General features: G+C 36.0%; 1 protein-coding gene and 1 long non-coding RNA gene across 7 annotated transcripts in view; one reads left to right on the top strand and one right to left on the bottom strand.

The window, feature by feature from the left end:
- The window catches only part of LOC104316230 (zinc finger and BTB domain-containing protein 24), an 82,249-nt gene that overhangs the window by 17,295 nt on the left and 37,782 nt on the right, over window positions 1–27,172 (bottom strand). For 5 of the 6 annotated variants that reach the window (XR_011328486.1, XM_069805100.1, XM_069805098.1 and 2 more), the window contains 13 exons: window positions 22,275–22,481; window positions 21,211–21,326; window positions 20,019–20,231; window positions 19,173–19,439; window positions 15,361–15,479; window positions 13,470–13,689; window positions 11,200–11,262; window positions 10,205–10,411; window positions 7,862–8,080; window positions 4,449–4,662; window positions 3,306–3,507; window positions 2,001–2,147; window positions 205–425 (listed from right to left, as the gene is read on the bottom strand). Coding sequence is in view for 5 of the 6 variants with exons in the window: in XM_069805100.1 (XP_069661201.1) it covers window positions 205–425; window positions 2,001–2,147; window positions 3,306–3,507; window positions 4,449–4,662; window positions 7,862–8,080; window positions 10,205–10,411; window positions 11,200–11,262; window positions 13,470–13,689; window positions 15,361–15,479; window positions 19,173–19,439; window positions 20,019–20,231; window positions 21,211–21,326; window positions 22,275–22,481 (2,415 nt within the window). In the remaining variant the exon portion in view is untranslated. The remainder of the gene's footprint in view (window positions 1–204; window positions 426–2,000; window positions 2,148–3,305; window positions 3,508–4,448; window positions 4,663–7,861; window positions 8,081–10,204; window positions 10,412–11,199; window positions 11,263–13,469; window positions 13,690–15,360; window positions 15,480–19,172; window positions 19,440–20,018; window positions 20,232–21,210; window positions 21,327–22,274; window positions 22,482–27,172) is intronic. The other variant, XM_069805101.1, reaches the window with a different exon arrangement.
- LOC138689589 (uncharacterized) lies at window positions 148–13,913 on the top strand. The gene is made up of 3 exons (XR_011328488.1): window positions 148–337; window positions 3,228–3,369; window positions 13,548–13,913. It is a non-coding gene; the product is annotated as an uncharacterized lncRNA (long non-coding RNA).

Raw genomic sequence — 27,172 nt, 5'->3', positions numbered from 1 at the left:
GAGGATGTCCTGTAGTTGGTTTTTTCTTCGCTCTCTTCAAGAGATCTTTTCAAGATCTCTGCAGATGAGATCAAAGAATTTGAGGGTATGTATGTGCCCAAGAATTAGCTTCAACCAAAGCAAGCTGAAGTTGAAATGCAGTCATTACATTGCAGCTTCTTAAAGAAATGAATATTATTCTGAGAAACTTTGTTTTTCTTTTACCTTCTTTTACTCTTTCCAGGTATATCTGGATTTCTTTAGCAACCACTTGAACTTCCTGCAGTACTTTGTTCCAGATCCACCACTTGCTCTGACAGGCATCAATCACACACCAGTTCTGATGCTCCTTCTTATAGTAAGTCCTAATTGCATCAATGTGCTGTTTATAGCAGGAATTTTTAATAGCTAGAATCTGTGAGCTGTCATGTTCAGGGTAGGGAGGTCTGAAGAAAATGAAAAATAAAAGTCTGAAGGTTAGATCATTTCACTGAATTTCAGATGTAAATTCTAGAATTCACTTTAAGTCCTTTTTACAAAATTCTGCTTATTTGACACTGTAGAACATATTTGAGAAATGCAACTTTCTTATTAAGAATATTACCAGTTACATATGAAAAGCAGCATACTTCTGATCAGACAGTTATGTTGAGAAACAAACAAAACTTTTGCTATTAATGTCCTAAATACAACTCAATAATTTTGTAAAGGATTTGGAATGTATCATCACATATTAACTAACACACATGACCAATACACCATTAAATGGTACCCTAGACAAAATGCTATGAGACTTTAAAATGGAAGTCAACCATTTATTGAAAAACAGGCTTAATTTTGAATTATGCTGTTTGAAGTCAAGAAGTAGCCATAATCCTTGAATACATTTTGAAAACTGTCTGTCATATTTTGATATACATAAATGAAAATAATCCATCTGACCTCTAAAAGTACTATGCAAGACCAGAAAAGATATTTTGACTAGAGCATAGAAGCATTTCCTGTTCTGGTTCTTAATTTAAGTGATGCCAAAAAAAAATATAAACTTCTGTTTTAATAGGATTAATTTCTCTGTAAGTTGTACCTTTCAGAAATATCTGATATTGCACATTTGATTTGTATTTAAGCCTATGAAATATAATTAGTTTGGTATTTAAAATGAAAAATTTAAAGGAAATACTTTCAAAAAGACAGCATTAATTTAATTTTTTGCAATGCAAATTGCCTTTAAGCTTTCAGTAAACAATTAAGCATTGTACTGATTCCTTGATAAAAAGAAAGAGACAAAATGAAAGAGACATGCAATTATGCTCTCTGGAACTTCTTAGAAACACTTCCTCTAATGAGAACCAGGTTCTTATACAATTAAATTTTAAGGTGAATGTTCTGTTCTTTTTAATTCTCTGTCTGTTTATAAACTACTTACTGCCTTTCCTCAAAAACAACCAACAGCTCTTTAAACAGAATATTTATCTCCTTAGAAAAACAAAGGAGAAGGGAGCGAGCTGAATTGAAATGTTTAGATGAGTAACTCATGAATTGTATACATTATTAAAATATACATTAGTTCCATCTTTTGAAAAGAACTCCAATTAAAACTTACAAGAGAGCTTATTAGATGAAGTATCAATTTCCTTTATGATGATAATAATTGAATTGATGAATAATAAACTTCAGCAGCAGAGTGAACTACTAACACTTCTGATGCACGATTTCGTTAAAACCAGTTTAACTAAGCAGTGGGTGCACAGCATTGCACATCTGTGACCTCAGTCATGCAATTAGGGGATCTGGCCAGAGAATGCCACAAATTCCTTATGTCTCCATTTCTGGTCTACGGAAATCAAAGCATTAGAATGTAGAGAGACTGGTGCCCATGTCTTTTCATACGTGGAGTTCAGAAACAGCTGGGTTATGGACCAGCTTAGATGCAGCCTCTCTGGGTATAGCCCTGAGGCACATAAATAGAGAAATGACAATATAATGTGGATAAAAATATTGCTGTCAGGGAGTATCACTACCTGTTCGTGCTTTCCTTATCCAACAGTGCTCTTCTGAACACTTCCTTTGCATCCATTTCCAATTCAAAGATTTTCACTGGAATAATCCTAGCTGATTCCAGGAGGTTTACTTGTTTTCTTGTTACAGGATATCCATCAATTATAACTCTGCATACAAACAGAAACAGAAAGATGGTTTTCCTAAGAAGTCAGTTTCTAATTAACCATTAAGACTATGTGTATTCCTAGCACATTCTCAATGGAGACAAAGGTCTACACCCATGCCATGAAGTTTTTGCTGCTCTGACTTGATAGACACAGTCTTCACTGCTAAGAATTTATAATAAAATAAAAAAAAAAAATCAAGTAGATAGAATAAGAAATAGTAAAGACTAAAGGAAATACACAAAGGGCTGAAGGTATAGAAATGTAAGTGGATGACTCTGAGTTATAAAAATGGTGGACTTTAAAATTCTGACACATCAATCATTCAGAAACATAATTTTAGCTATGGGAAATCTCCATATGTATTGGGAGAAGTAGTTTGCAAAGTGAAAAGTAAAATGATTTACAGTACTTGAAGAGTTTTTTAAATCATATTGAAAAAGAAATGCTTTTCACATATTAGGCAATACTGGGGCTAAATATACTGAAACAATATTCCAGTATTTAACATGAAAGAAAAGTTGAAAGAATTCTGATCTCAAGCTCAAATAACTTTCAGAGATTATTCCAGAATTGCCTTTCCCTGTAACAATTCTCCTTTTTTTGGGGAGAGGAGTTGAGTGTCATGAAATCATGATCACGAAGCTTTTAAAGTCTGCCCAGTTTGGAAGGTGTTTCAGTGGTGGAGAAAGAGCCTAGGAAATCAGGATCACATATGAATGAGGTGGAAAGACTCACTGGTTTCAGTTCCTCCTTAATAACTTCGGTTGTTAACAAAACCAGAAAAAACCCTGAGTACTGAACCAGTCTGCATGACCAAAGAGAATCAAATGTGCCCAGGTTGGTGCTGGAGTTGGTATAAGAGAGATAAAATAGTAGTTCTCAAAGGATAGTAGAAAATACTGCTTTATTGACTGAAAATAAAAGGTAACTTTCATAAAGCATATTACTTGGATTTACTGGAATATACTTACTTGAAAATTGCAGAAAATTATGCTTCAGTCTGGTGAAGAACCTCATTTTGTATGGATTATTTTCTTAATGCATAAACCACTGATGTGTTTTAGTGAAATCATTTTACAGTGATAACATGGGAATCACTGCCTATGAAGGGACTGGCATGTCTTGAAAAAAACCCTGAAACCCAAACAAGACTCTTACCCGGTGGTATTACACACGTGATTCATCAGAGCCACATCAAGAGCCTGGATGGCCAGTTCGTCGGGTACGGTCAGTCCTTTGTGAAGATGCCACTTTAACAGAAGTGCCAACTCACTCTCCGGCTGATTGTTTAACACTAGCCGTATGGCATCTCCCGTACTCAGGCGCAGTAACCCATATACACTTGCAAATTTCTTGGCAACTGCAAAACATTTTGATTTCAACACACGACTTTTATGTAAGCAACATCACAAACTAGCAGTCTGTTAAAGTATGTCCTTAATCTTAGAAGCTAACTGCTCAGCTCGTTCCCTGGGTCATTGCCAATGCATAATCTTGGTAAGTGGGTGCCTAACCTTGCTTAGGCCCCTAAAGGGCCCAAACCTTTGCATACATTCAGAGCATGCCCAATGCGCTAACAGCGTTCCATTCAGCACAAACCTCAGCAACAATAGTCAATATTATTACAAAATATCTTAGAAAATATGCTTCCACTGCTGCCTCTTTTACAGAACAGCCTAGCAGTTAGATCATATATCCAGGAAATGGGAAAAATGGTTAAAAATCCCTCCTTAATACAGGAGAATTTGAACCTGTCTCTTCTTTTTCTAACACCCTATTCTAATCATTAGGCTACGGTGTAAGCTGATTTTTTTCCTCCTCCAGTTAAAGGCAGAGACCTGTGAATTGAAAGAGTTGTAGAGAAAGAAGGAGAGGGGAGAAAGACAGAAATCTTGGTTTTTTTAGTCTAGAAGTTTGGAAACAGACTGGGGAATGTGGAGTTTTGGGTTCTGGTCCTTGATCCTAGGAATACTTCTTTGTTTTACATTAGATCATATTGACTGAAAGAAATAAGAAACAATTAGAAAAGAATCAGAAATAATAGTGTAAGTCTGGATTTTCTAAGTGCCAGTCCAGGTCACTAACTTCTTAAGAAGCTGGGGTAAAATTCAGATGGACAATGCATAAATATCTGACTGTAAAATGAGACACTAGAGAATGTAAGTAAAGGATTCTATGCTCAGCAAGAAGAGCAGGAAGCTCAACAATATTAATGGTTTATGATTTTTTAATAGCAGTAATGACAGATACAGCTTCAGTCATTAGATAATGTTTTGCTTTATAGATAATACGGGCTCCTACCTGTAGTCTTTCCAGATTTTGGAGGTCCCACAATTGCAATCTTAACTGGCACAGCTGGTTTAGGTTTTGACTGACGAATATATTTGATGGGATTTTTCATAAATGTTTCTTTATTTTCTTTACTTGAAAAGAAATAAATGTATTGTCGATGGATTACAGGAAAGACTGTGTTTCCATGGCTTTGTTGTGGCTTGATTACATCTCCTTCACTTAGCTGTAGCATATATAAAATGGAAGCAGTTGATTAGGTTTGACAAAGCCTCCTCTCCCTCCATCCTAAAGAAGGGGCTTTATAGGCAGGTAGAGGAGTACCAACTGTATGAAACAAACCATCACAGCATTCTGAAATTCATACATATGGACATAATATATTGTCCGAGTCTGAGGAACTTCCATACATACACAATTCTTGTACAAAAAGATGAAGCAAACATTGAAGAAAGAATATTCACTGTTTCCAGTAGGTGGTACCATAACACTTTCTGTCTGTCAAGAGAGTGTAGTCAGAGGTATAACATAATACTTCTTTTAATTTTCAAAGAATAAAGAAAATAATTTTATTCCTCTGTGAATTAAAACCACTTATCTGCCTGACAGTAGAAGATACACTGAGAATATTGTATTCAGCAGAAGTCATGCACAAATGAAGAAAACAGAAAAGAGTATCAATACTTCATTGTGGTGAAGTGTAAAACCACAACAAGGCAAGTCAAAAAAGCTTTTAGTAAAATACATAGACACTGCTGATGAAATCTTTTCAAACACATCAGACAGCCCAGTAGAAAGTCTGTAGGGTTGGTGCATCATTGAGATGTACGAGGAGCACTAATGGCAGAAATGGTCATTGCAGAAATACTAAATTAATTCCTTGCACCACTGTTCACTATGGAAGAACTTGGTGTATGTCTCTGTTGCAGCCCTTCTTGGAGGAACTGCCTTAAAGTGTCAATAAAAGATGTTTTAAAACAATGTGTTGACATCTGTAGAAAAAATTGCCCAGACCAGATGGCATTCACCTCACAGTTCTAAAGGGACTCGGAAGTGAAATTTTTACTGACTAATGTGTAACCTATTGCTTACGTTGGCCTTCCTTCCACAAAAAAGGAAGGTGGAGAAAGTGACTGTTTTTTGAAAAGGCCTTCAGGATGGATCCTGGCAAACATAGTCCAGTAAATCTGACCCTGTACTGAGTAAATTGAAATATATTAAGGAAAAAAACAGTAGTTACAGGCATACATATGAACTAATGGGGAAGAGTCAACTCAGCTTCTGGTAGAGAGAAATCATACTTCACAAATCTATTAGTATTCTTTGAAGGCGTCAGTAAATATATATAGATAAGTTGATCTGGTTGTTACAGTAAGAGATGAGGCTGTTCTACTGCGCGGCGTTACCTTGCCGGAGCCTTCTCTGATTCTTAGGTTCCTATTCCTGCATCAAGTCATTTTGGGGTGCTTGCCCTCAATTTGTAAGATGTCAGGAGTCTGTTCTACTGTATATCTGCTCCCATTCCTCCCTCAGCTCATCACTTTTATTCTCTGCTTATCTAATCAGTTGCATAACTCCTTCCCTTTCCCCCAAATTTAATCTAAAAGTAATTGGCATATACTCTATCTGCCTTTCTACAAAAAACCCCTCCAGTCCTTAATCAATTTCATCATTTCTATTATATCCTAAAATACCCTCAAAATGATCCTATTTCCCTTTCCTTATTGTCAGCACATACATTTCTACTGTCAGCACACCACTCTGATTTTATCTAATAGCTTTCTATGACTTCTTTCTTCTAACTGAATTGTACTTTTTGGTTGGTAAAAAACCCCTATACAGCATGAATGAATGAATTGGAGAGATGGAATGACAAAAATGTAGTGAAGTCTAATAGAACAAAGTGCAAGGTCTAGCATGTAGGGACTAAAAAGAATTTCACATATAAGCTAGGGTTCAGTAATTGGAAATGACAGAAGAGAAGAAATATCTACTTCTATTAATATGTCCCTAGATTACTAGATGCCAATCTGATGCAGCCATAGAAAAGGCAATTCTGATCCTAAAACATTTTAAGTAAGTATTTTGATTATACAAAGCTATAATAAGAGCTGATCTGTGTACAATTCTGATTGCCAAGATTAAAGAAAGATAAACATAATCTGGAACAGGTGAAGACTCAACATGATGACTATACAAAAGGGAATAAAAGTTACTTGATTAATTAGTGTAGTAAAATAAAGGCCAAAATATGTTTCCTTCAGGAAATTCCTATTTCCTGTATCTTGTTCACTGTTTGGTTGGTTTTTTTACCCTCTTTTTTATTTCTGGTTTACTTACAATCCAACCTGCTTTTATTTCTAGCATTAAAACCAAAAATTTACCCACTAACATTTCACTTGCTACCTATAAAACTGTATTAGCTCACTTTTGGGGATAGACGTTGTGGACACATATTTAGCTAACGATCGCAAGAGCATTTCAGATGCCTTTAGAAGACCTTGAACAGAATAAACAAGAAGACAAAAAAAGAAAGATGCCAATTAGAAGAACACAGGTGCGCATTCCACGATAAAGGGAACTTGGCACAAAGAACCTCAATTCGGGGGTTTATCTTGATCAAATAGACTGAGACAAGTTTTGCATGTTTTAGTTGGTATAACCAATTATGTCCTATGTTTATGCGCGTGTACAGAGTTGATATAACCAATCATATTTTATGCTTGTGCGCATGTACAGTGACTTTGCAGAATATATGATTATAAATATGTGTGTGTTTTAGCAATAAACGTCGTCTGCTTTCAACTTTACAGGCATCCGTTTATTTCTACCTCCTGCAAGACAATGAGTACTTTCTGCCCTCAACTTTCCAGATCTCTAGTAAAATACTATGGAGTTAGATTTGTTGCTCTTCAACATTTGTAAATTTTGACAACACAGAATTTTTGGTGATTAATTGCCTACATTTAACATTTTTGGTTTACTTTTTTGTCACTGCTATGGTTGGTGGCCACCTGTGTGGCTTCTTACAGATTCAAAACCCAAATCCTTTCAGTTTGTTTTCACTGCTTCTGGAAGGCTTTAAGACCTCTGTTGTCCTGTGTTTTGTAGATCATTAAGAATTAGGCATTTCCTTCTGATTTGGTGATACCTTTAATTGTGTTGCTAATGCTAATGTAACAGATTTTACTAAATGCCTCTCAGCCTTAATTTAGCTGCAAGACTTTTGTGACTAACACTTCTTATTATCAATGCTTGCTGTATTTTGTGTATATTCAGTGGTGTAGTTTTGATTCAGTAATGTAGTTTTCATTAAATATTTCTGGTATTAGTTGCTACTGTCTGATAATTTTTTTTTAATGTGAAATACATTTTTTAAAAGTATTACTTATTGAAAATATTCTTCAGCTATTTAAGAACATTACCTTGATTGGGTCCCACTGACCAAAAGAACTTGGAAATTTATACGAGAAAACTAGCATCTTATGTGCAAGTGGCAAACTTATTGGGTAACATTTCTCAAAAATGCTTCCACGATTTTCCATTAGAGAATTCAGCTTGCTATATATTTGGTAGCATACGATGTGAGGCTTCCGTCCTCCATTGATCTCAATTTGTGGTATTAACAATTTTTCAAGTTCTTCCTGGTTAATGAAAACATAACGAAATATTAGAATCATAAACATGATCAGATTTTTAATAATGACTGACAGCAAGATTTTCTGTGAACTATCAAGGATTTCTTGAGCATGTTCTCAGTCACAGTAAATCAGCAAAATTTGATTTGAGATGAGGATTGGTCTTCCTGCCCATTGAAGTTTAAATTACCCAGCCTATATTAATATAACACTACATTAAAAAAAAAGGACAATTTGACAGTTAACTTTGAGGAATCAACTGTGATAAATCTAAAGCTTGAGAAGTATTTTTTATTTAAAAAATAATCAAATATCATTCTTTCCCTACTCCAAACAATTTAGGATGGCATATTTAATTGCTTTCTAAAAATCTTGCTGCTCTGTGGTGACTTCTTATTCCCCAGCTTATTCAGGTAAAATATAAAACCAATCCATCTTCTGCAGAGTTTTTTGTAGCGACCTAAGACTTTTAGAATGCTGCTGTGTTTTAATGTTGTCATTTAGTTTTCCATAAAAGACCAAGATTCCATAATGTCAAAGAAGACAAACAATTAAAGAATCAGAGAACAATAAAGAAGAGTCTTGAATAATGAATCAAAAATAGTAAATTATTTAAAGTTATTCATAAAGGCATAAATGTTCTTGGAATTAAAAAAATAATGGGAAAAATACTGAGTAAGCTGTAACTAGGGGACATTAGTAGTATCTAGTCCCAATATGTAATTCTATTGTATGATACTACTTCTGTGTAATTCCTCAACTTACATTTAATATCTATATAGATTCACAGTCTTGGATCTTTCCACTTACTATCATAAGCAGAACTCAATATATAACAAATTCTAAAACACTAGTCACCTCTATGGTCACTGAGATTTATGTACTTCTTGAGAGAAACAAAAGTTGCTGACTCTTAATTGCTTGTTCCTTTTCTGATCAAGTTTTCATCAGTTTACTAATGCAACAAATTATATGCTCCCAAATGAGAGAGAGGAAAATGCTCCATGAGCTACAGTATTCCACTAGCTTTAACTTGAAACGTATTGTTCACATAAAGAGCTAAGTTTGTTACTGGGATTTCTTGTTTATTGTCTCTTGTGAGCCTTATCCTAAATTCTTTCCAATTCTATTTTGCAAATTCAGTTTATACTCAGGAAAGTGAAATTGGCAACAAGCTTCATTCAGAACCCCTAAAATTATTTTTGTGATTATCATTGGGATACATGATTATATGCATTGAATAGTTCAATAAAATTATGACATTTTACAGTCACTTTTGAAAGTTGAATGTAGTTTCAATTCACCTTCTTCCAAATTTAATGGAAAGGTGAATCTTTGAGCACAAAACAATCTTTCCCACACAGCTTACACTTCCTTGTAGTGCAAAGAATGTTAAGAGTTTACTCTTGATTCATCTGACATTTAATCCATTAACTATTATAATAAAGTGAACCTTGAATCAGTCACACTTATGGTGTTGGTAAAGGTTGGATTTATTTTGAAATCTTACATCTATGTCTTGGCTATCTACTTCTGTAAACTTTCTCTCTGGTCAGTGGGTAGAGTTTCTTCTAAATCATAATTAGTTTCCTCCTGAAGTAAGATACTTAGTTTACAGTAAACAAATGGCACCAATCTATTTATTGCCTTAGATGTGGGCATTAATGTTGCAGATATCTAAAGTTAGATGGGGTTACCTCGCCATAGGTAACTGCACTGATTTAAAGAAAATCATGTTACTAAGAACTGTATTAAAAAATTAGAGTTGTCTAATAAGAATTTTGCCTTAAAAATTATTTTGAAATACTGTTCATATACTTATGACTCTCTAGATTGGTTGCCTGCATCAACTGACCTAACAAAAAGGAAATAAGGACCCCAAGACTGGGTAGGTCTAGCCAAAAGTTTCCTTTGGGTTTCCCCCCCTCCCCAATATTAGTCTTATAAATTATATACTTTTTAAAGTACACGCCTTCTCACTACAGCCTTCATCTTGCTAACATATTTAGATCATGAGTACAGCAGCATGATTGTTTAAGCCCTATAACTTTTGAATTTGACAACTAAAATAAAACTCTTCTTGCATCATGTGATTATACAATTTAACAAAATAAGCAGTGGATTAGGTACCTGTACACCTTGTAAACTGTCTAGTTCTGAATCAAATTTTTCTGCAATTTCATTTTGTATGCGGTCAACAGCATCAATCTCCTGTTCTTCTTCAGCCTCTTCTTCTTCTTCTTCTAAAAACTCTTCTTCAAGTATAGCTTCAACATCTTCATTTTCATTCTCATCTTCCTCCTCAGTGGCTTCATAATGGTCCTTATTTGCTAAAGCCTATAAAAGTAAAATATTTTGTTGTTTCATGTCTATGATACAGATGTTTTCAAGGAACATATGGTATACTTGCATCTTTTAATTAGAAAATCATTAATTCAACAAAACCTCATTTTGGAGTATCCTTTATCGTAAGCAAAAATCTAGTAAATTCTAGAATCATATTTCAGAAGAAAATAGAGGTACTGCATACTACATACAGTGAAGCATTGTACCAGTTCCAAGAGTGCTTAAAAAACTGAAGTGCTACACTGCAGTTTTGATAAGAGGAGTATTTTTTCATACATAGTATTGTAGTTTGGCAGGACTTTGTTATAAGCAAGCTTATTAGCTGCAAGTGTAGGTGACAGAAGTTCATGAGCAGTCAAGTAGTACATTAATGCATTTATAAATATACTATGTAATTGAGTTTGGGCAGAAATCCTGGTACAGTCCTATTCTGGATCAACCATGGATTTGACATGGTACTTAAAACACATGCCTAATTGCAATTAGTGGGACTACTCTTATGCTTACAAATTCGATGCATAAAACACCTTTGTAAGTATTTTGCTGAATCGGAGCACATATTGAGAATTCTTTTAAAATTGTTTTTAGTGTTCATGAGTCAATAGTTTCTAAAACAATTTAAACATGTCAAATTATTTTTGAAAGTGGAAGTTTCTGACAGTCCATCACATTTTTACTATTCTACATTGCCCTGAAAACTGACTAAAAGCTCTAGAAATTTCCAAGATATGAATGCAAACACTTCTATTTAAAATCTTTTTATTAGCTTGTTTTCTTACCTCCTGTTTCTTTTGTTTTTTTTCTGCTAAAAGTTCTTCTCTTCTTCTAGCAATCTTCTCATCCTGTTAGTGAAAAAAGATGTAAGAAGACAATGATATTTGCTAATAAAAACTGTCCTCTGAGTATTGGTAATGTGACCTAGAATTAATGTTGTACTTTCCACCTAAAAACTCTGTTTCTAGTTGCTTCTAATGTTAAAAAATATTATCTCTGCGGCTTGAAATTTTGCAGACTAGATATACCTCTCTACTAGGTGAACATGTAAGTAAATTTTAGTAAAACTAACTTGGCAACTTCTGAGATTGATATTGGAGGGGGGAGGGGAAGTCTGTGATTCTGATCACACTGCAAATATAATATTTTTATTGGTAAGCTACAGAGTTTCTAAATTTATAGGTGGTCTCTGCCATTTGGCAAAGGGGCGACTGAGTGTAGTATTAAATGTGTGCTGTTCCCTATATCTGTTTAAAACTGCCCAATTTTGACCAAGTTATAAGCATTTGAAATATAGTCCCCCATACATACTCAGTCGATAAATGTCAAATACCTGATGGCTAAATCCTAACTCGGAAGTGATATGCAGAAGCATTCTACTTAAGGCCAGTGGGGTTGATGGGGATTCAACCTGTAATTGCTGTTCTTGCACACTCTAATGCTGTCACCTGAACTGAGATCAGAAAAACTGAGTATATCAACACTCAGGCAATAGTGCAATTTTAAAAATCCATGTTAACACCAAATGAAGTGGCCTGGATACCAGAGCATTCTAACCAGAGCAGCAAGAAACTCTGCACAGACTAATTTTCTCTACTTTTGTGACTAAACTCTGGTATTCCTGAACGACATGTCACTGCAGGTGTACTCCTTGCTCTCAGTATCCTGGTGCCAGCTTCTTTCAGTGGAGAAGGAGCCTCTAGGGTAGCATTCAAATGGTCTGTCTGCTTTTCCCAGACTCTCTGCATGTCCTCCAGCTTTAGTAACAGAAGGAGGGATAACAGTACACCCAGAAATGCTGCATTCTCACAGTACCATCTGACTTGCTCACCAACTGGATGCTATGGAAAAATACTCAATGTGTAACTAAAAACTATATTGCAATACACATAAGCAAAAATATCAAATTACCGTTACTCAGGAAATCCTGATTCTGATCTTTCCTTACTTCTTAATGCCTTTATCAATTTGTATCATTGTTCCGTGTATGTGTTTTAAATAGGAACCTCTTACTTTACTTTGTCATCAGGAGCCATACTGATGCTTACACCGTTCATTCAAGTTTGGACCCTAGGATCTGTAGCACAGGTATTTACCACTTGAATTATCAGAGTAACTGCTTAGAGGGTGAGCTTAGTACAGCAGTGTAGGCTGGTCACTAGAATGCACCTTTTCCAGCAAGACTTTCAACTTGCATCAGGAAGGACTAAATTGAAAAAATACTTTAACTCTCATGATTATATGCATTCTCAGAGCCAACATCTAGCACAAGCAGTTCAGAAAACTTACTGGCATCGTATAAGCCTTGTCCCAAATTCTGTTGTACTAACTTCCTGTGTGTCAGCTGCTCTGTAGTAACTTATGCTCAGACCTTTTCTGATAGTACATGTGAAGTACTTTATCTCACTTTTATAGAAAGCCAGGAACCTTGAATATATTGCATGTGCTGATTGTAAATGGCTGCATAGAGGTTTCAGGTTACTTCAAGTAACTTGTAACCTGTTCAGTAGTAGGCATAGCTTTGTTCGAATGGGAGACTGTGCAGCTGCAACAGCACTGAGAATGTGACTTAGTGCTACTACATTTCTGTGCAGAGTATCATAGTTGGAAACACAGACACATACACTGTACAGTACCTATGAAGTCAGCCTCTGGGAGATGCAGATCAACTGAACAGCCCATGAGCAGGGAATCTGGGATGCAACAGCAATAACGTATTTCAGCTGTGTATTTGATTTTTTATGGCCATATTCACTCTCCATCTAGTTGCCTTTTGTCCAGGAGTTTCCAGATGCTGGCATTCTGTCAGACACTTTTCTTGGGCTGTGAGATATCTAAACTCCTGCATGAATTAATTGCACAGAGGAGGAAAGGAGCCCTAAATTATTTTTCGTTTCTGTGGTAAATCTAGGAATGCTGTGAATGTGTGGGGCTGTGTCTCCTGGCTCCCATATCTGTTTCTCTGGGTGCTCTTCACTGCTTTGGGAGTTTTAGAGTCTGTGTTCAGACCTGTGCTGCTGAAATTACAAAGAAGTAGACAGGACTGAAAACTTACCCTTATTTTCGCTTTCAGGTCTTTCCGTTTCTTTTTATTTTCCATTTTTTTACACTGTCTTTCTTTCCATTTTTTCAGACGTGGAGGAAAAAGACGGTCAAGAACATCACTTTCTTCTACTTGAATATAAACTGCAACTTCAGGACAGAGTCCTCGTTCTGACAAATACTGGGCTTCATCTAAAGTACGAGGGAAACCATCCAGTATAAATCCTGTAGACCTAATTGGAAAATATTTATCATTACACAATGTAGTTTAAAGTGCAACACAGTGAAAATGCAATTAATTTGGACACCCCGCCCCCCCAACCTCCCTTATTAAACGTGTATGTTAAGAGTAAACTTAAAAAATACTTTCAGGTATTATCTTTTGACAATGTAAAACTGATACTTCACTATGCATTTTAATTGGTGTACTAACATGTATTTCTTCTGAGGTTTTAATGTGCAGAGATTAATTATTTTAAAATAACTTTAAGAAAAACCAAAATAAAATGTGTCCTCAGTATTGCTTCTGTGATGCTAAAAACTTCTTAGCCACTGCTCTCAAAAAAATGGAAGGTGCCCCAAACATTATTTTGGTAACACCTGCCACAGAAAGCCTGTCGCCTGAAAATTTATTTTTCAGAAATGCTGACAATTTCTCCTCTAGTGTAGGATAAGAATTTTGCCACTCAGCATGACTTACATGTCCCATCCTGCAGATACTAAAACCAGATAAGATATGTCTGGAAAGCTCTATGACCTGTTGGAGCTCTTACATTCTCAAATTAGATAAGGAGTTCTGTAAAGCTGAATGTTGTGTTAATAAGAAGCTAATATTTCTCTTCATTACTTTAGACATTAATAGGATACATTGTAAAACTGCAGAAAACCAAAGCTACAAGGAGTAGGAGTGGATGGTAGAACAGGTGGTCCTGGATGCTGTGGGAAAAAGTTGGGGGGAGGATATCAATCATGATATACATCATGATGAAGGTTCCCTTCTGCTATACAGTCCCTGATGAAACTGAATTTATATAATATAATATCACAACATTATATGTAATTCTGGATATTTTTTTGTCTTTTTTCCTAGAACTGATCTCCCTATTTTTACACCATTAAGAGAATGTTATCCCCTATCTGTGAGCTGACAGGACAAAAGTTTATTTGAGGATCTTGTTTATTCTTTTTAAGGCATTTGTCGTACTGCTAGGAATTGAAACCTAATGGTCAAACTGTCAGCAGCTATGATCTGGATGGAAATGAATGGAATAGACAGGACATGGAAAAAGGGACTTTCCCTGCTGAAATTACATCATGAGTCTGCTTTCTAGGAGTCGATGATCTTATTTATTTATGCAACAATAATCCACATCTATCACAGTGTTATGCATGTACTTTCTAATATGAAAGGAAATCTGTTGTGGATACATCACTGGAGTGCAGATTGTGATGAATACACAAGATAAACTGATTCTGTGTTATTTTGGAGACCACTAATACTTTGTCTTTACTTTCCACACAATATTTACAATATATGGAAGCCAATGGTTACAGCTGGATTCCAGCTCTCCATGTTTATTAATTACATGAAAACATAAAAGGTTTATTTACATATCTATCCTGTAAGCCCATGAAAACTACCCAGCTATTCAGGAGATTTAATGCAATTCAAGTGCACTAAGCACTTTTGTCCAGTCCTACGTAGATAGCATGAGACATTACGTTACTGTCAAAGTACCAATCAAAATAGAGCAACAAAACCAAGACTGAGAGGTAGGTCGTGATTCATAAGAAGCACAAGAGCATTGAAATAATCTCTGCAACAGTTATTTGTAATTGTGGACACAATGGATGATATACTTCCTAAGATTAATTAAAGAAAGAGAGAATCTAATTACAGTTACCGAAATGGCTCTTTCCTCCACCAGTCAAGAACAATGTTATCAAGGACTTCTGGAGGTAGTGCCTCATTATCCATTAGATTTGCTTTGATTGCTTCTTCCTCATGAGTTAACTCCAATTCCTTTATATAAAGAAAATCCACAAAAAAAAAAAAGAAAAAAAAACATAGAAAGAAAGAAAGATCTATCTGACACATTTATTATTTTTTGACTAAGGTAGTGTCTTCATTTGATTTAAACCAGCAGAAACAAAGTAAACTCATTTGCCACATTTCACTATACTACATGATACAATTTGGGATATTTTCCATGAGCTTGGGGTTGGGTACTTCCCTAGAGTTGGGGCAATTGCTGCTCTATGAGTTTTAATGAAACCTAAAACCAAGCACAATTGGTAAGTATTTAATTATACATATGCTTAGTTCAGAGGAATAGAAACTGAAACGATCACAGTTTCTCTTAATTGCCTACAAGAAGTTTTCCACTTATTTATACATTGTTTCATTCTGGAAGACTATCTGCTCTACATCAGAATGTTTTTTTACCTTTTAAAAGCAACATTTATCCTTTGATGCAATCCAAAGAAAGTTGTCAAAGAAAGATATGTAAGGTTACTAGGTATAGGCACATGTCCTGGTTTTGGCTGGAATAAAGTTAATTTTCTTCTTCGTAGCTGGTATAGTCTGTGTTTTGGATTTAGGATGAGAATAATGTTGATAACACACTGACGTTTTAGTTGTTGCATGCAAAGTCGCTTGGAGAGAAAACTTAATATGCAGCTAGGTATTCTCCTGTCCCTCTCAGCATATGGATTTAAGTTGTTCCCTGAGATTCTTTTGTGAATTCATTACAAAATTCTGCTGTCCTTTCCTCATGTAGCAGTCATATTAACCCAAGCAGCTCAAGAATTTGTTAGCATAACCTGTCAGAAAATAAAGGAATAAGCCTTTTTAACAAAAGGATCCAAGGTGATTCAGGAACCTTCCAAATGATAGTAGGGAGCTGCTTGCTGCAAGGACTTGTCTGAGTAAGAATTCCTATGCCTGATAATGTAGCCAAAAGAACTTGAGAATATGCTGGAAGCCACAAGTCTAATGTAGTGTGTCTGTGAGTAATATTTTCTCTAGTGCCTGACACAGTGTATATATTAAAATATATTAATATGGCATAGCAGATACCTAAGAAAGCAAAGTGGTAGCCATATCTGTAACACAAAGGCATCTTGAAAGAAATGTGTGAAGTGGGAGAAAGCAGTAAAACCCATATAAAAATGTGTCACTGACCTCACCACTGCAGATGAACTGTTGAAGTGGCAATTGTATTTGACAAAAGAAAAGAAATGCGAGATGTATATTCTGGGTACAGAACACCCTGCATAGTGGTGGTTTGAAGGACAAGGCTGCTCCCCAGACCTGTCAAGGCTGTGATGGGTTTGGCTGATGCCTACTAAAACAACCAGGATGATATCTTTGTGCTAAACTTCTCAGACTGTATGGTATGTTTTGTTTGCCTTTAGTGTTTTTGCTTTGAATATTATAGCTGACATTTACCTTAAGCTTTGATAGATACGCTTCTAGTGTCTTGCGCCAAAGTGAATGATATAAATGAAGTTAAACGAAATTATTTTGGAGAGGTAGTGGGTCAGTGAAAAAAGGAATAGTCAGACAGTCTGGTAGTAGTCATACTCAGAGAAATGCTTAGGGAGTCCATAACCTCATCCTCTAGAGTTTTGTGCATGGACCAATGAACGGGTTTCTAAACTGAAACGCAATTGCATCAGCTGTGCTCCGGTCATGCCATCAGATAAAGCGCTTCACAAGGAGTGCGAGAAAAAATGCTAATGTAGAAGATTGTTTGTCAGCAGATAAAAAGATGAGGAAGAAATACTAACAGAAGTGCCTTTCTGTAAGACATGTCTTGATGCCAAAAAAATAAAGCTGAGTGAGAGACAGCCATAACCATCGGTGACAGGAACACTTGCCTTATTTTTGGCTGTGATGACCAAGCTGTAAACTGACTTGCCAAAAGAACCTCCTCTTAGATTTAACTGATGAAAACGTGAATCTTTATTCTGACATCCATGATTTTGATCTGTACTCCATCTGTGTTGAAGCATTTGCTTCCAATATTACCTGCTCTTGTATTATTTCATCAGGAACACTACCTTCCAGTGACCAGGGACCTCCCCTGCTTTTCAAGACAATAGTGGCCTTGAATGCACCTTTGGCAGCTTCCTCGGCACCTGTGAATGCAACTCATTGACATGTATATGTCCAGATTACATAAATGATCCCAAATTTGATTCTATTCTGCTCTGAGTAGTACCACTCTTTACCCATGCTTTCCTATTAGGCACAGAGACCTAGAAGGCCACAGACTAGCCTGTACTTGTAAAGACCACAATAAAGAAGGCATTGAGAGTCTCAGCCTTTTCAGTGTCTTTCATCAAAAGGTCACCTGTCCCACTCAGTGGCAGAATCATATTTTCTAGGTCTTCCTTTTACTACTGTTCTGTAGAAATTCTTCTTGCTACCCTTCAGATCCCTCACTAGTTTCCACTTCAATTGAGTGCTCGTCTTCCTAATATTGTGCCTGGATGTTGTTTCTGTATGCTTCCTCTGTAGCCTGCTTCCTCTCCTGCATGCTTCCTTAGATCCTGTAGTAGGAAGTCTTTGAAGCTCTTTGATGACTAGTAACTTGAAAGAACATGACAGGTATCAGGTGTACAAAAAAAAGTGGTTCTTAGAATGTGATGCAGAAACTTATTTCTTCCTGAAGCTTTGAGAGTTGGATAAACCCTCATTTGTATTGTCTAGATTTTCAGTTTCTTTGTACTGTGCATTTTTTCAAAGATTTATATGCTGTGTACCTGTGTTGAGGCTTCTCCACACAATAAAGGCTTTTATTATATCCATTGCTGTCTAAAGAAGAATTCATTTGCATTGAAACCTTGTCTGTTTTTCCCAATATATCACTGCCTAGTAAAAGAAATCACTGTCTCCTGATAAACATTTATTTAAATGTTTATTGTTCAGGGAAATTATACCCTGTAAGAGATGGGGTTTAGAATGTATATTTATAACAATTTTGAACCAGCATTCAATCTGATTAAGAAAAAGAACTAATTTTCTGAAGACTATCATTCATGAATTATTTTACCAGTATCATGAATATCCAGCTATTTGAAACAGTTTTTTAACTACAAGGCATAATTTATGCTACTTAAAGAGTTTTTTTCTGCTTTGAAACTCCGCTGCCAATAGGCAAAGACAACAGTATAATCTGGATTAAAAGGCCTACTATATTAAAAAAATATTAACTTGCCCTGTTATGAACACTGAAATATTTCTGATTTTTTGACAAAGGATGATCAGACTGAAGGGCTGGTAGAGGCGTTCTAGTCTTTTGCCCCAGGAAAGTGCAGAGAGAACTGCTGGTGAAATCTCTAAACTCCTGTGCAATTGGAGCACATGTACCTGACTGAACCTGGGTATTATAAATACTTAAAGGAAACCATACCTTCCTATTAGTATTCTGACCTTCTTTTTTTTTTTTCTCAGTTTGTCTTCCTTTGCCCCATTTAGCATCTATCTCTACTATTTAGAAAAAAACCTATACATAATTCTTGGAAATGTTTTGAAGAATGTTGGTGGCATTCATAAGAAAACATTGTCAAGAACTATTACTTCCAAATTTCATCAAGTAAATAATTTAACATAAGTGATTTTTATCAAGCTAGAATTTTATAGGAAATTCCTATTATGGTCTGAAAATGGTTATTTTGTGTATGGACATGAAAAAGATCAGATTATTACCTGTTTGCTTTTTTCAGTCTCAGTTTTAGTCATGGTCTGAGAGAAGTCTTCCAGTTCCTGTGATAGAATTAGCATTTTATTGTCATCTTCTTCAGGTTCTTCATCAACATGGGGCCCAACTTTCTCTTTAGTTTTGGGTAAGATCAGTTCCTGTAGATATTCTTCAAACTGAATATGGAAAATGCCTAATTTGTCTGCTATCCGTCGTGCACAAGTAGTTTTACCTGCTCCATGAGTCCCAAGTAGACACACCCGTAAAGGAGGAGCCTATAGGAAAATATTGGAATATTTTGTAACAATTTGGAGTTTACAGTGCACCCTCTACTGTTTTTCACTTCCAAAATATCATTATAAAAATTGCATCAAAAACAGTCACATAATTTTGCATTTTAATTTTTCCAGGCTTTCTATTGCTGTTCCAGACAGACTACCTGCTCTCTGGAAATACTGAACAAATACACTATGGCAGTCGATTCCAGTAGGTAAAAATGAAAATTCATTAGACAGTTCTGGTAAATCTTCCCTTCTTTTACCCTTCCTCCACTTACAAAAAAAAAGACTTAAAGGTAGTAAAAAAAACCCCAATATGTGTGATTCATTAACTACATTTTAGGATTATTGTAAGCCTTTATAATCTTCCTCTCTTTTCTGCTTTATTTGCATCATTAATTCAATGTGTACACTAAAAAGTCACTAGGGAAGCAATGTGTTGTATTTATTTCAAGGACTTGCCTGATATATTGTTACCTAGAAAAAATTAGCAATAACAAACAATTATAAATGGGAATGGAAAACAGTGATTTTAATCTGTTATTATCTGCTTTAAACAATTTTGAAGATTCTTACTTGTATTGGTTCATTGTGAGCCACATACTCCTCAGGGTTCTTCAAAAATTTATCTCTGTACTCAGAAGTTGAAAAGTAATACAGCTTTTCTTGATATTTAGCTGCATGTTCATAGCGTCCTGGGTAAAGGACAAAGTTCTCTTTCAGACTGACTGGACAAAAGTGTTTTGTGTCTCCCATGTGCCTTTTATTTTCCTTAGTTTTTTCTTCATCCTGAAAATATTATGAAAATTTTCAAAAACTATTTGAGTTCAGTAGTTCACTTAGATTAAGTAGATCAAGTAGATCAGATTAAGAAATGTCAAATACATCAACTGAGCATTGAATGAGCATAGTATTCTCAAGACAGTTTGTAAGCTGAATGTAAGTCTATGAAAATACACACTTTTTAGATTCAGAGTCAGGAAACAAACTGTCCAATCTAGTGAGAGAACTATTGAGAAAAGAATGACCATTTTAAATTTGAAATGATAATATCATAGTTATCTATTGAAGACCAAAATTAGGCTAGAAGTATCTATGATAGAATCTTTTCCTTCTGTGATCTTGAAACTCACTTTCTGTTGCTTCTAAATGTGCAGAAGTAGACCTCTTCAGAAAAGGCAATGAGAGCTGGTATTATGCAGTCAGATTACTCATCCAACAAAATTAATTTCTAAAAAATCTATCCAATACTGCTCCAGTACAGTATATGGATATCCTGTACCGTCAAATTGGGGGATGGGAATCTTCCAATATAGGATGAAAATAAAAGAAAGGCGAAGCTACACTTTTAATTTCATTAAAGTGGATGTTTGAAAATTATCAATAGCTGAGATGAAACAGAGGATTGCACATCAGGACTCTGCATCTTCTGATGTTTACATGATTGCTCACAGAATCATTAGCTGACAAATCAAAGTTCACATTTGTTTCTTTAATAAAACCCCTCTTTGCGATCTGGTAAAACAAGGTACATTCGTTCTCTCTATTAGCATGGGGTATTTATGCTTCTCACTGGAGTAAAACTACTGTCAGCTAGAACATAGGAATACAACAAAAGTGTTCTTGAAGCATATCCTGACATTTATTCCGTAAGAAGGCTAAAACTGGATCATACAAAATTGGGTGCAAAATCTGACTTCTCTGGGGTTATGTTCAAACTCAAAATAAATGAGTTAAAAGCATAAATAGACAAAGCGAGCATGCTTACCTCTTCATTTTCATTTTCCTCTTCAACTTCTTCATCTTCCTCTTCAGCAGCCAGATCTTCTGCTTCCTCATCTAAGTCTTCAGCAGATAATTCCCAACCATGATATTTAAAAGGCTCTGGAAAGGTTATTATTTTTTTTCTGTTTCAGTATTTTTCATTTGGCCATGCTAGAATATATTCTCTTTGTCCATAAAAGTAAGAACATATGTGAAAGCAAATCATGCCAACTGTATGTTGCATTTCTCCTACTTACAGAACAAAATGTTCTCCCCGGATGTAGGAATCAATATATTGCTTCCTCCAAAAATGGAAATTCTACTGGTTGCTTTTTGGTTGAAGTAAATTAGTATTTTCAGTGGGAACTTGTAATACAAAACTATTACACAAACACACACAGATAGTGCCATTACTGTTTGCAACAGGTTTTTTCCTATTGTTCATTGGGGGAGATCATCAGTCAAATTTTATTTGATTGTAAAGCTAGCACAATAGATATTTTGGTTAATAAAACACTTGCATTGTAGTAATGATAGGAAAAATGTAGTATTAATATTTTTATCCAGTACGCAAAATTGTTAGAGATTTGAGCACACAAGTGAAGAAAGGTAATTTGCCAAAAAAATATCAATACTGTAAAAATCCAGTCTTGAAACACAATCTCTGCAGGTGGTTAGATTAGATTATTACACACCCTGAAAGTCTCCTTGACTTCAATGAATATTGTACATTAGTGAACCTTTGTTATCTGTACACGTCTCAAGCCACTATCCTGACATGAACAGATAGAGCAAGTAACTTTGGAAATGCGCTGTTAGGGAGCTATTATGTACATATTTGTATAGCCATATATAATTTTTTTTCAAATATATACATTCCCCACTCTTCCTATGTCTTACAGGCTGCTAGAGTGCTTTTTAGCTCACCCACAGAACACAGCATGTCCTTTTTCCACTTCATGTAATACAGAGCTAAGTATAACCTACCCCCCAATATATCCATCATACGAGCTCTCCAAAATCCCTTTTGGTAAGTTAAGTGTAAATCACATAAACAGTATTACTTACTTTCCATAACCAGCACAGTCTGATTAAGCAGACTTTCTGGAGTTTGCTCAGCAATCTCTAAAACAACAACCTGAACTAGAGATGACTGCTTGATTTCTGACTCCACTGTTTGCCAGTCATGCATGAAAAGGTCAATCTTCCTTTTAATTATTTCCATTTCTGGTATATCTGGAAAATCATCCTCTGCAAACTCAGGTAGTATGATTTCTGAAAAAAAATAGTATACAGAAGGCAATGCTTCTCTAAAATATTTTGCCTTTAAAAATCATCATTATGCTTTAGGATTATTTTTATTTTCCTCAAATATTGTATTCCTCAAATAGATATTGTTAGGCCCTGAAAGTCCTGAGACAAAGTTCTATCTCAGCTAGAAGAAGATACAGAGGTGCCTAGATGAAACCATCACCTTGTCCTTACTAAATCACAAACAGTCTCTGGCAGCAGCAATGTGGTATTGTCACTGCTATTCCCATTCCCTGCACTCATGTAATTTTCAACCCGGATTTTCTTCTTTTTCGTATCATTTTTCTTTTGTGTTCTGTTTAATAAGTCTGATATCAGTGCCTTCAGCTAACAGACAGAAAAGCAGTTGAGAGCAATCACTTAAATGGTGTGATACTACTGTAAGTTTGATGGGACTTACAGTGTACGCTGTGTTTGTCTCTTGCCAGAAATGAAGCTGCAAGAAAGAGCTTGGAACAGCGGATGGAGTGATTTTCTACTTTGCTATAATTTTCCCCTCCTCTTGTTGTTTCTGTCTTGTTTTGAGTTTGAAAGAGCAGGAACAGATTTTGACACAAGCAACAACAGGTTCAGTCTATTCCAATGAGCTTTTACCAATTTTTACAAAAAAAGGACCATTACTACTATTTTTCCTTATATAACTTCCTAAACATAAAAAGGACAGGTATTACTAAAAATGAAAGCCTTACATAAGGCCTTGTATGTTAAAAGCTTTGACGATTTTCTTGAAAATACAAAACCCCAAAACATTAAAAAAACAGTGTTTTATGGTTACTCCCTGGCATTAAGAAGGCCAATGCTCACTGAAATTGCAGCATTGTAACATTTGAGTTTGCCCCAGCCTGAAAAATCCAAACAATTTTTCTGGCTCATGAAGAGTTAGATTGCCCTGTTACAATTTTCTTCTTTAAGAAAACTAGTATTTCCTCCCAGAACTGAATATCTCTGAGTCTTCTCTTGTGGATTGTTGAAGAAATCCACAGATGCCACATTTAATTTTCCCAAATAGAGCCAGATCAAAAAACACTATTACCAAGTACAATGTAGCTGGATTTCAGTGATTAGGTACTGGTAACATTTGGCAGGACTCAAGACTAAACATAATGGTCAGAGTAGAGATGCTGCCTAACTTTTGTCTAACATGCTACCAACTACCGCATCACCTGGAAATGTCAATAGCAGGTGGGATATGTGAGCGCCTGCAGGACAAGGAACATGTCTAACAAATTTTTCTGACTTGGATGGCTAAGCTACCTATGAAGCTATTATATCAAAAGTCAGTGCCACTACTGTCTTCTAGAAGAAAGCAAGGCAGTGCCCTGCCTCCAGTGAGTTAATTGCCAAAGAGGTAGTTAGGGACTCCCGTTCTTTTGTCATTGGCCAAATTTAAAAAGATGCAGGGTTTCAAATACATGCCTCCTCTTGCCCTTCCTTCATGGCTCACTAAGGCTGGCCCCTTGCTAGTGTGCTACTTGTTGTGCCTATTTCTACAACCCTTAATTCCATATATGAAGCCAGGCACTTATAAGTTAGTATGGTAGTTTGGGGCACTGCGGTGTCTACATCTCCTTATGGGTCTGGGTCTTAATGTGTAGTTGTCTAGAAATACAGTAAATTTCTAGATACTTAGGTGCTTTTGAGAATTCTATTCTTCCACTTATGAGGCTGAAACTTTTATTCTCTCAATACCCCCATTTACCTCTACTCTATATACGATAAACTGAAATTTGAAACAAATCAGGCCCTCTGTGGCAATTCATATGCTGGCTCAGGGCCCTGAGGGCACCCCTGGGCCTGGCTGGGCTGTCCCTGCCCAGGCCCAGGACCCCACGTCAGCCCCGGGGGCTGTCAGCCCCTGCCCCAGCCACGCTGCAGCAGGGCCAGTCTCCAGCTCCCCATGCTCGGCCATGGGGTCTGCCAAGCTGGGCCCACCCACGGGCCGACATCCCAGCTCGGCCTCAGCTCGTCCCTGTCCCCAGGGAGGAGCCCAGTGCCCAGGGCCAGAGCTGCCCGGCTCCTGACAGCCATGTTACCGCACGGTGCTGCCAGCTCCCTGTTCCTTTGGGAGCAGTTGGCCCTTGTGGTGTGCTGACATGCTGTCCCCAAGATGAACTGCTAAACTTTATTTTAATTGAGCCACTTCTAAAGAACAGCTTAACGAATAAGCATTTCGGCAAGTATTTCTGTGATATTTTATAACAAAGAATACTTAATGCATTTCCCCTCTTTTCTTTACAGCTCTGAACAACACAGCTGTTAGATTGACACCTCAGTGGCTAACCTTCCCTCTGTTTGAATGATTATTAGTCCAAACATAAACCAAAACTGCAAAAGGGCATATCATTAAGCAGAAACACCTTGCAGATTTCAAATAGTCTGATCCTGAATTGGAAACCAATTTTTTTCTTGAAAATGTTTATAAACATTTGCATTTTACTAAATTACACATTCATTCTATATGGGTCATTCCATTAGTTATCCCCTACGATGACATTTCTGTCTCTTGCCATGATTCTAAATAGCAACATGAAAATACCTTCCCTTTTATGTATATCAGAAGATGTTGTATAAACAGTACAATTAATTATGTTGCATTATGCAGTGATGTATTCCAAATGAGATGGAGATGTAGTCAGGTAAAACCTGCTTCAATCTGGGCAGCTCTAATGCATTATGTAATGATGATTCCATTAGGAACACATATTTTAAGAAAATAAGCAAAGGATACATTAATAACTAGGTTACTCTAACTGCTTTTAGCACGTGTTATCCCTGGCACATTGACACTGTAGAAATCACATGTGCTGCCTTGTGAACCACAGTCCTATTCAAAGCAATAAAGTATAGAAGATGGTAATGCGTGCTGTCTGGATCTAGCCTTCAACAGATCGACTTTTATAGTCCTGCTCTTTAAAAAACATTCCATTCTGAGTAGGTCATGAGACTTTGGAAATATACAAGCTATCCAGAACAATGGATTTAAATAAATATTTGACATCATCTGAGACAGAATATTGAACATGGTAACAAATCCACTCAACAGAGTGCTTCCCATATGAACCTTAACCTCAGAAACACTTACAATTCATGTTATACCTCTCTTGATAGGCTGTATTTAGCAAATGCTGGACCAGCATGTGTTCCAGCTTTGATCCTCTACTCTAGGCACATAATTCCAACAGATTACCTCTATCTGAGATTTTTCTTGCTTAAGGAAACTTATCCAGCAGCAATTATTGCATACTTATGGAGCTTTTAAATAGATTACACAGGCCTGAACTGCAGAAACTTTCCCCTGGAAAGTGGGGAGAAGTAACAAAAGAAGAAAGGATTACATTTGTAGGGAAAAGGGACAACCCAAAACCTGGAAAACCCAAACATTATTTGGTTTTGGTTTAGGTATTTGAACCTTATTATGACAAAAATGTTGCCTCCCTGGCATTTCGTTTGTTTCAAATTGGGCCTCAGGGACCAGAAATACTGAAAATACTTTAAAGTAAGGCAGTTGTACCATTGCCATTAAATATAAGTTATAATAATTCTGCTTGCAGAGGTGATGTACAGTAAGAAGATATTTTTAAAGAAATAAGAAACACAGTCAAGAAAAATACTTGAAATGATAGTAATGGTTTAAAAATAAATGGATCTAAAAGAGCAAACAAGTTTTCTTCAGAGGAGGTGGCGGTCTATACAACAGTGCTGTTCTTAATTTCTTTTCCTTATCACAGAGGTGATAGGAAACAATCCTCCCCAGCCCTAATTCTGGAGCTTTCACAGGGAATGCCTATATGGCAATCTCTCATATTCTTCTGCTCTGTGCCTCCTTTGCCTTTACTGAGCATAGTTACCATAGAGACACACAATCCTCAAAGGCCTTCTGCCCCCACGCTCTCCAACTGAGTTGCTGGGGAAGGAAAGGTTTTAGTAGCTTTTTTCCAGTGTTCTGCTAGTATTAGATATGACTTGTCCTGGCCTCAGTCCATATTCAGCAACAAAAAAGATGAAAAAATCCTTCTTTCCTCCCCTCTCAAACCCTGCCAAAGCTGAGACAGAGACACCAGAAGCCAGCATGTCTTCTTCATTAGAGTTTAACTATCAAAATAAACAGAAAGGCAAAATGTAGGATAATAGTGACACTTCCGTTCCTTGGAACTGATATGTATTTCATTATGAACATATTTTCATTTGTCTTTTTGAAACATGTCGTTTGCTTATACAGACTTTTCATTACTTACTTATAAATATATGCTGCCAAATAATTTTCAGCATGTTACAGTGAAATGTACTTAGTAGGCAAACTTATATTGTGTGTACTGATTTATGGTTTTTGGAAAAAAAAAACAGTTTGGTTTACAGATTGAGTTGATTCTTTCCAACGCATAAAAATGTGGGTATTTAGCAACTTGCTATTTAAAATAAGACGTTTTATGTTGGATTTATTTCTCTTTTGCACTTCAACATATTCTAAAAATTCTAGTAGATAAAAGCTAAAATGTATATTTTAAAAACTAAAGCAGACTGTCTCCATTAAAGATGAGTTGCCTGCAAAATGCTTTTTGAGAGAAGGCTACTATAAGATTTTGTATATCTTTTCATTAGCTTATGGTTCTGTGGAGTTCCCTGTGCTGCCGAATTTTACCTTATACCAAAAAGAA

This window comes from Haliaeetus albicilla, chromosome 17 (genome assembly GCF_947461875.1).
Source record: "Haliaeetus albicilla chromosome 17, bHalAlb1.1, whole genome shotgun sequence".
NCBI lineage: Eukaryota > Metazoa > Chordata > Aves > Accipitriformes > Accipitridae > Haliaeetus > Haliaeetus albicilla.
Note: the sequence above shows the minus strand (reverse complement) of the source record. Positions and strands in the feature narration are given on the sequence as shown.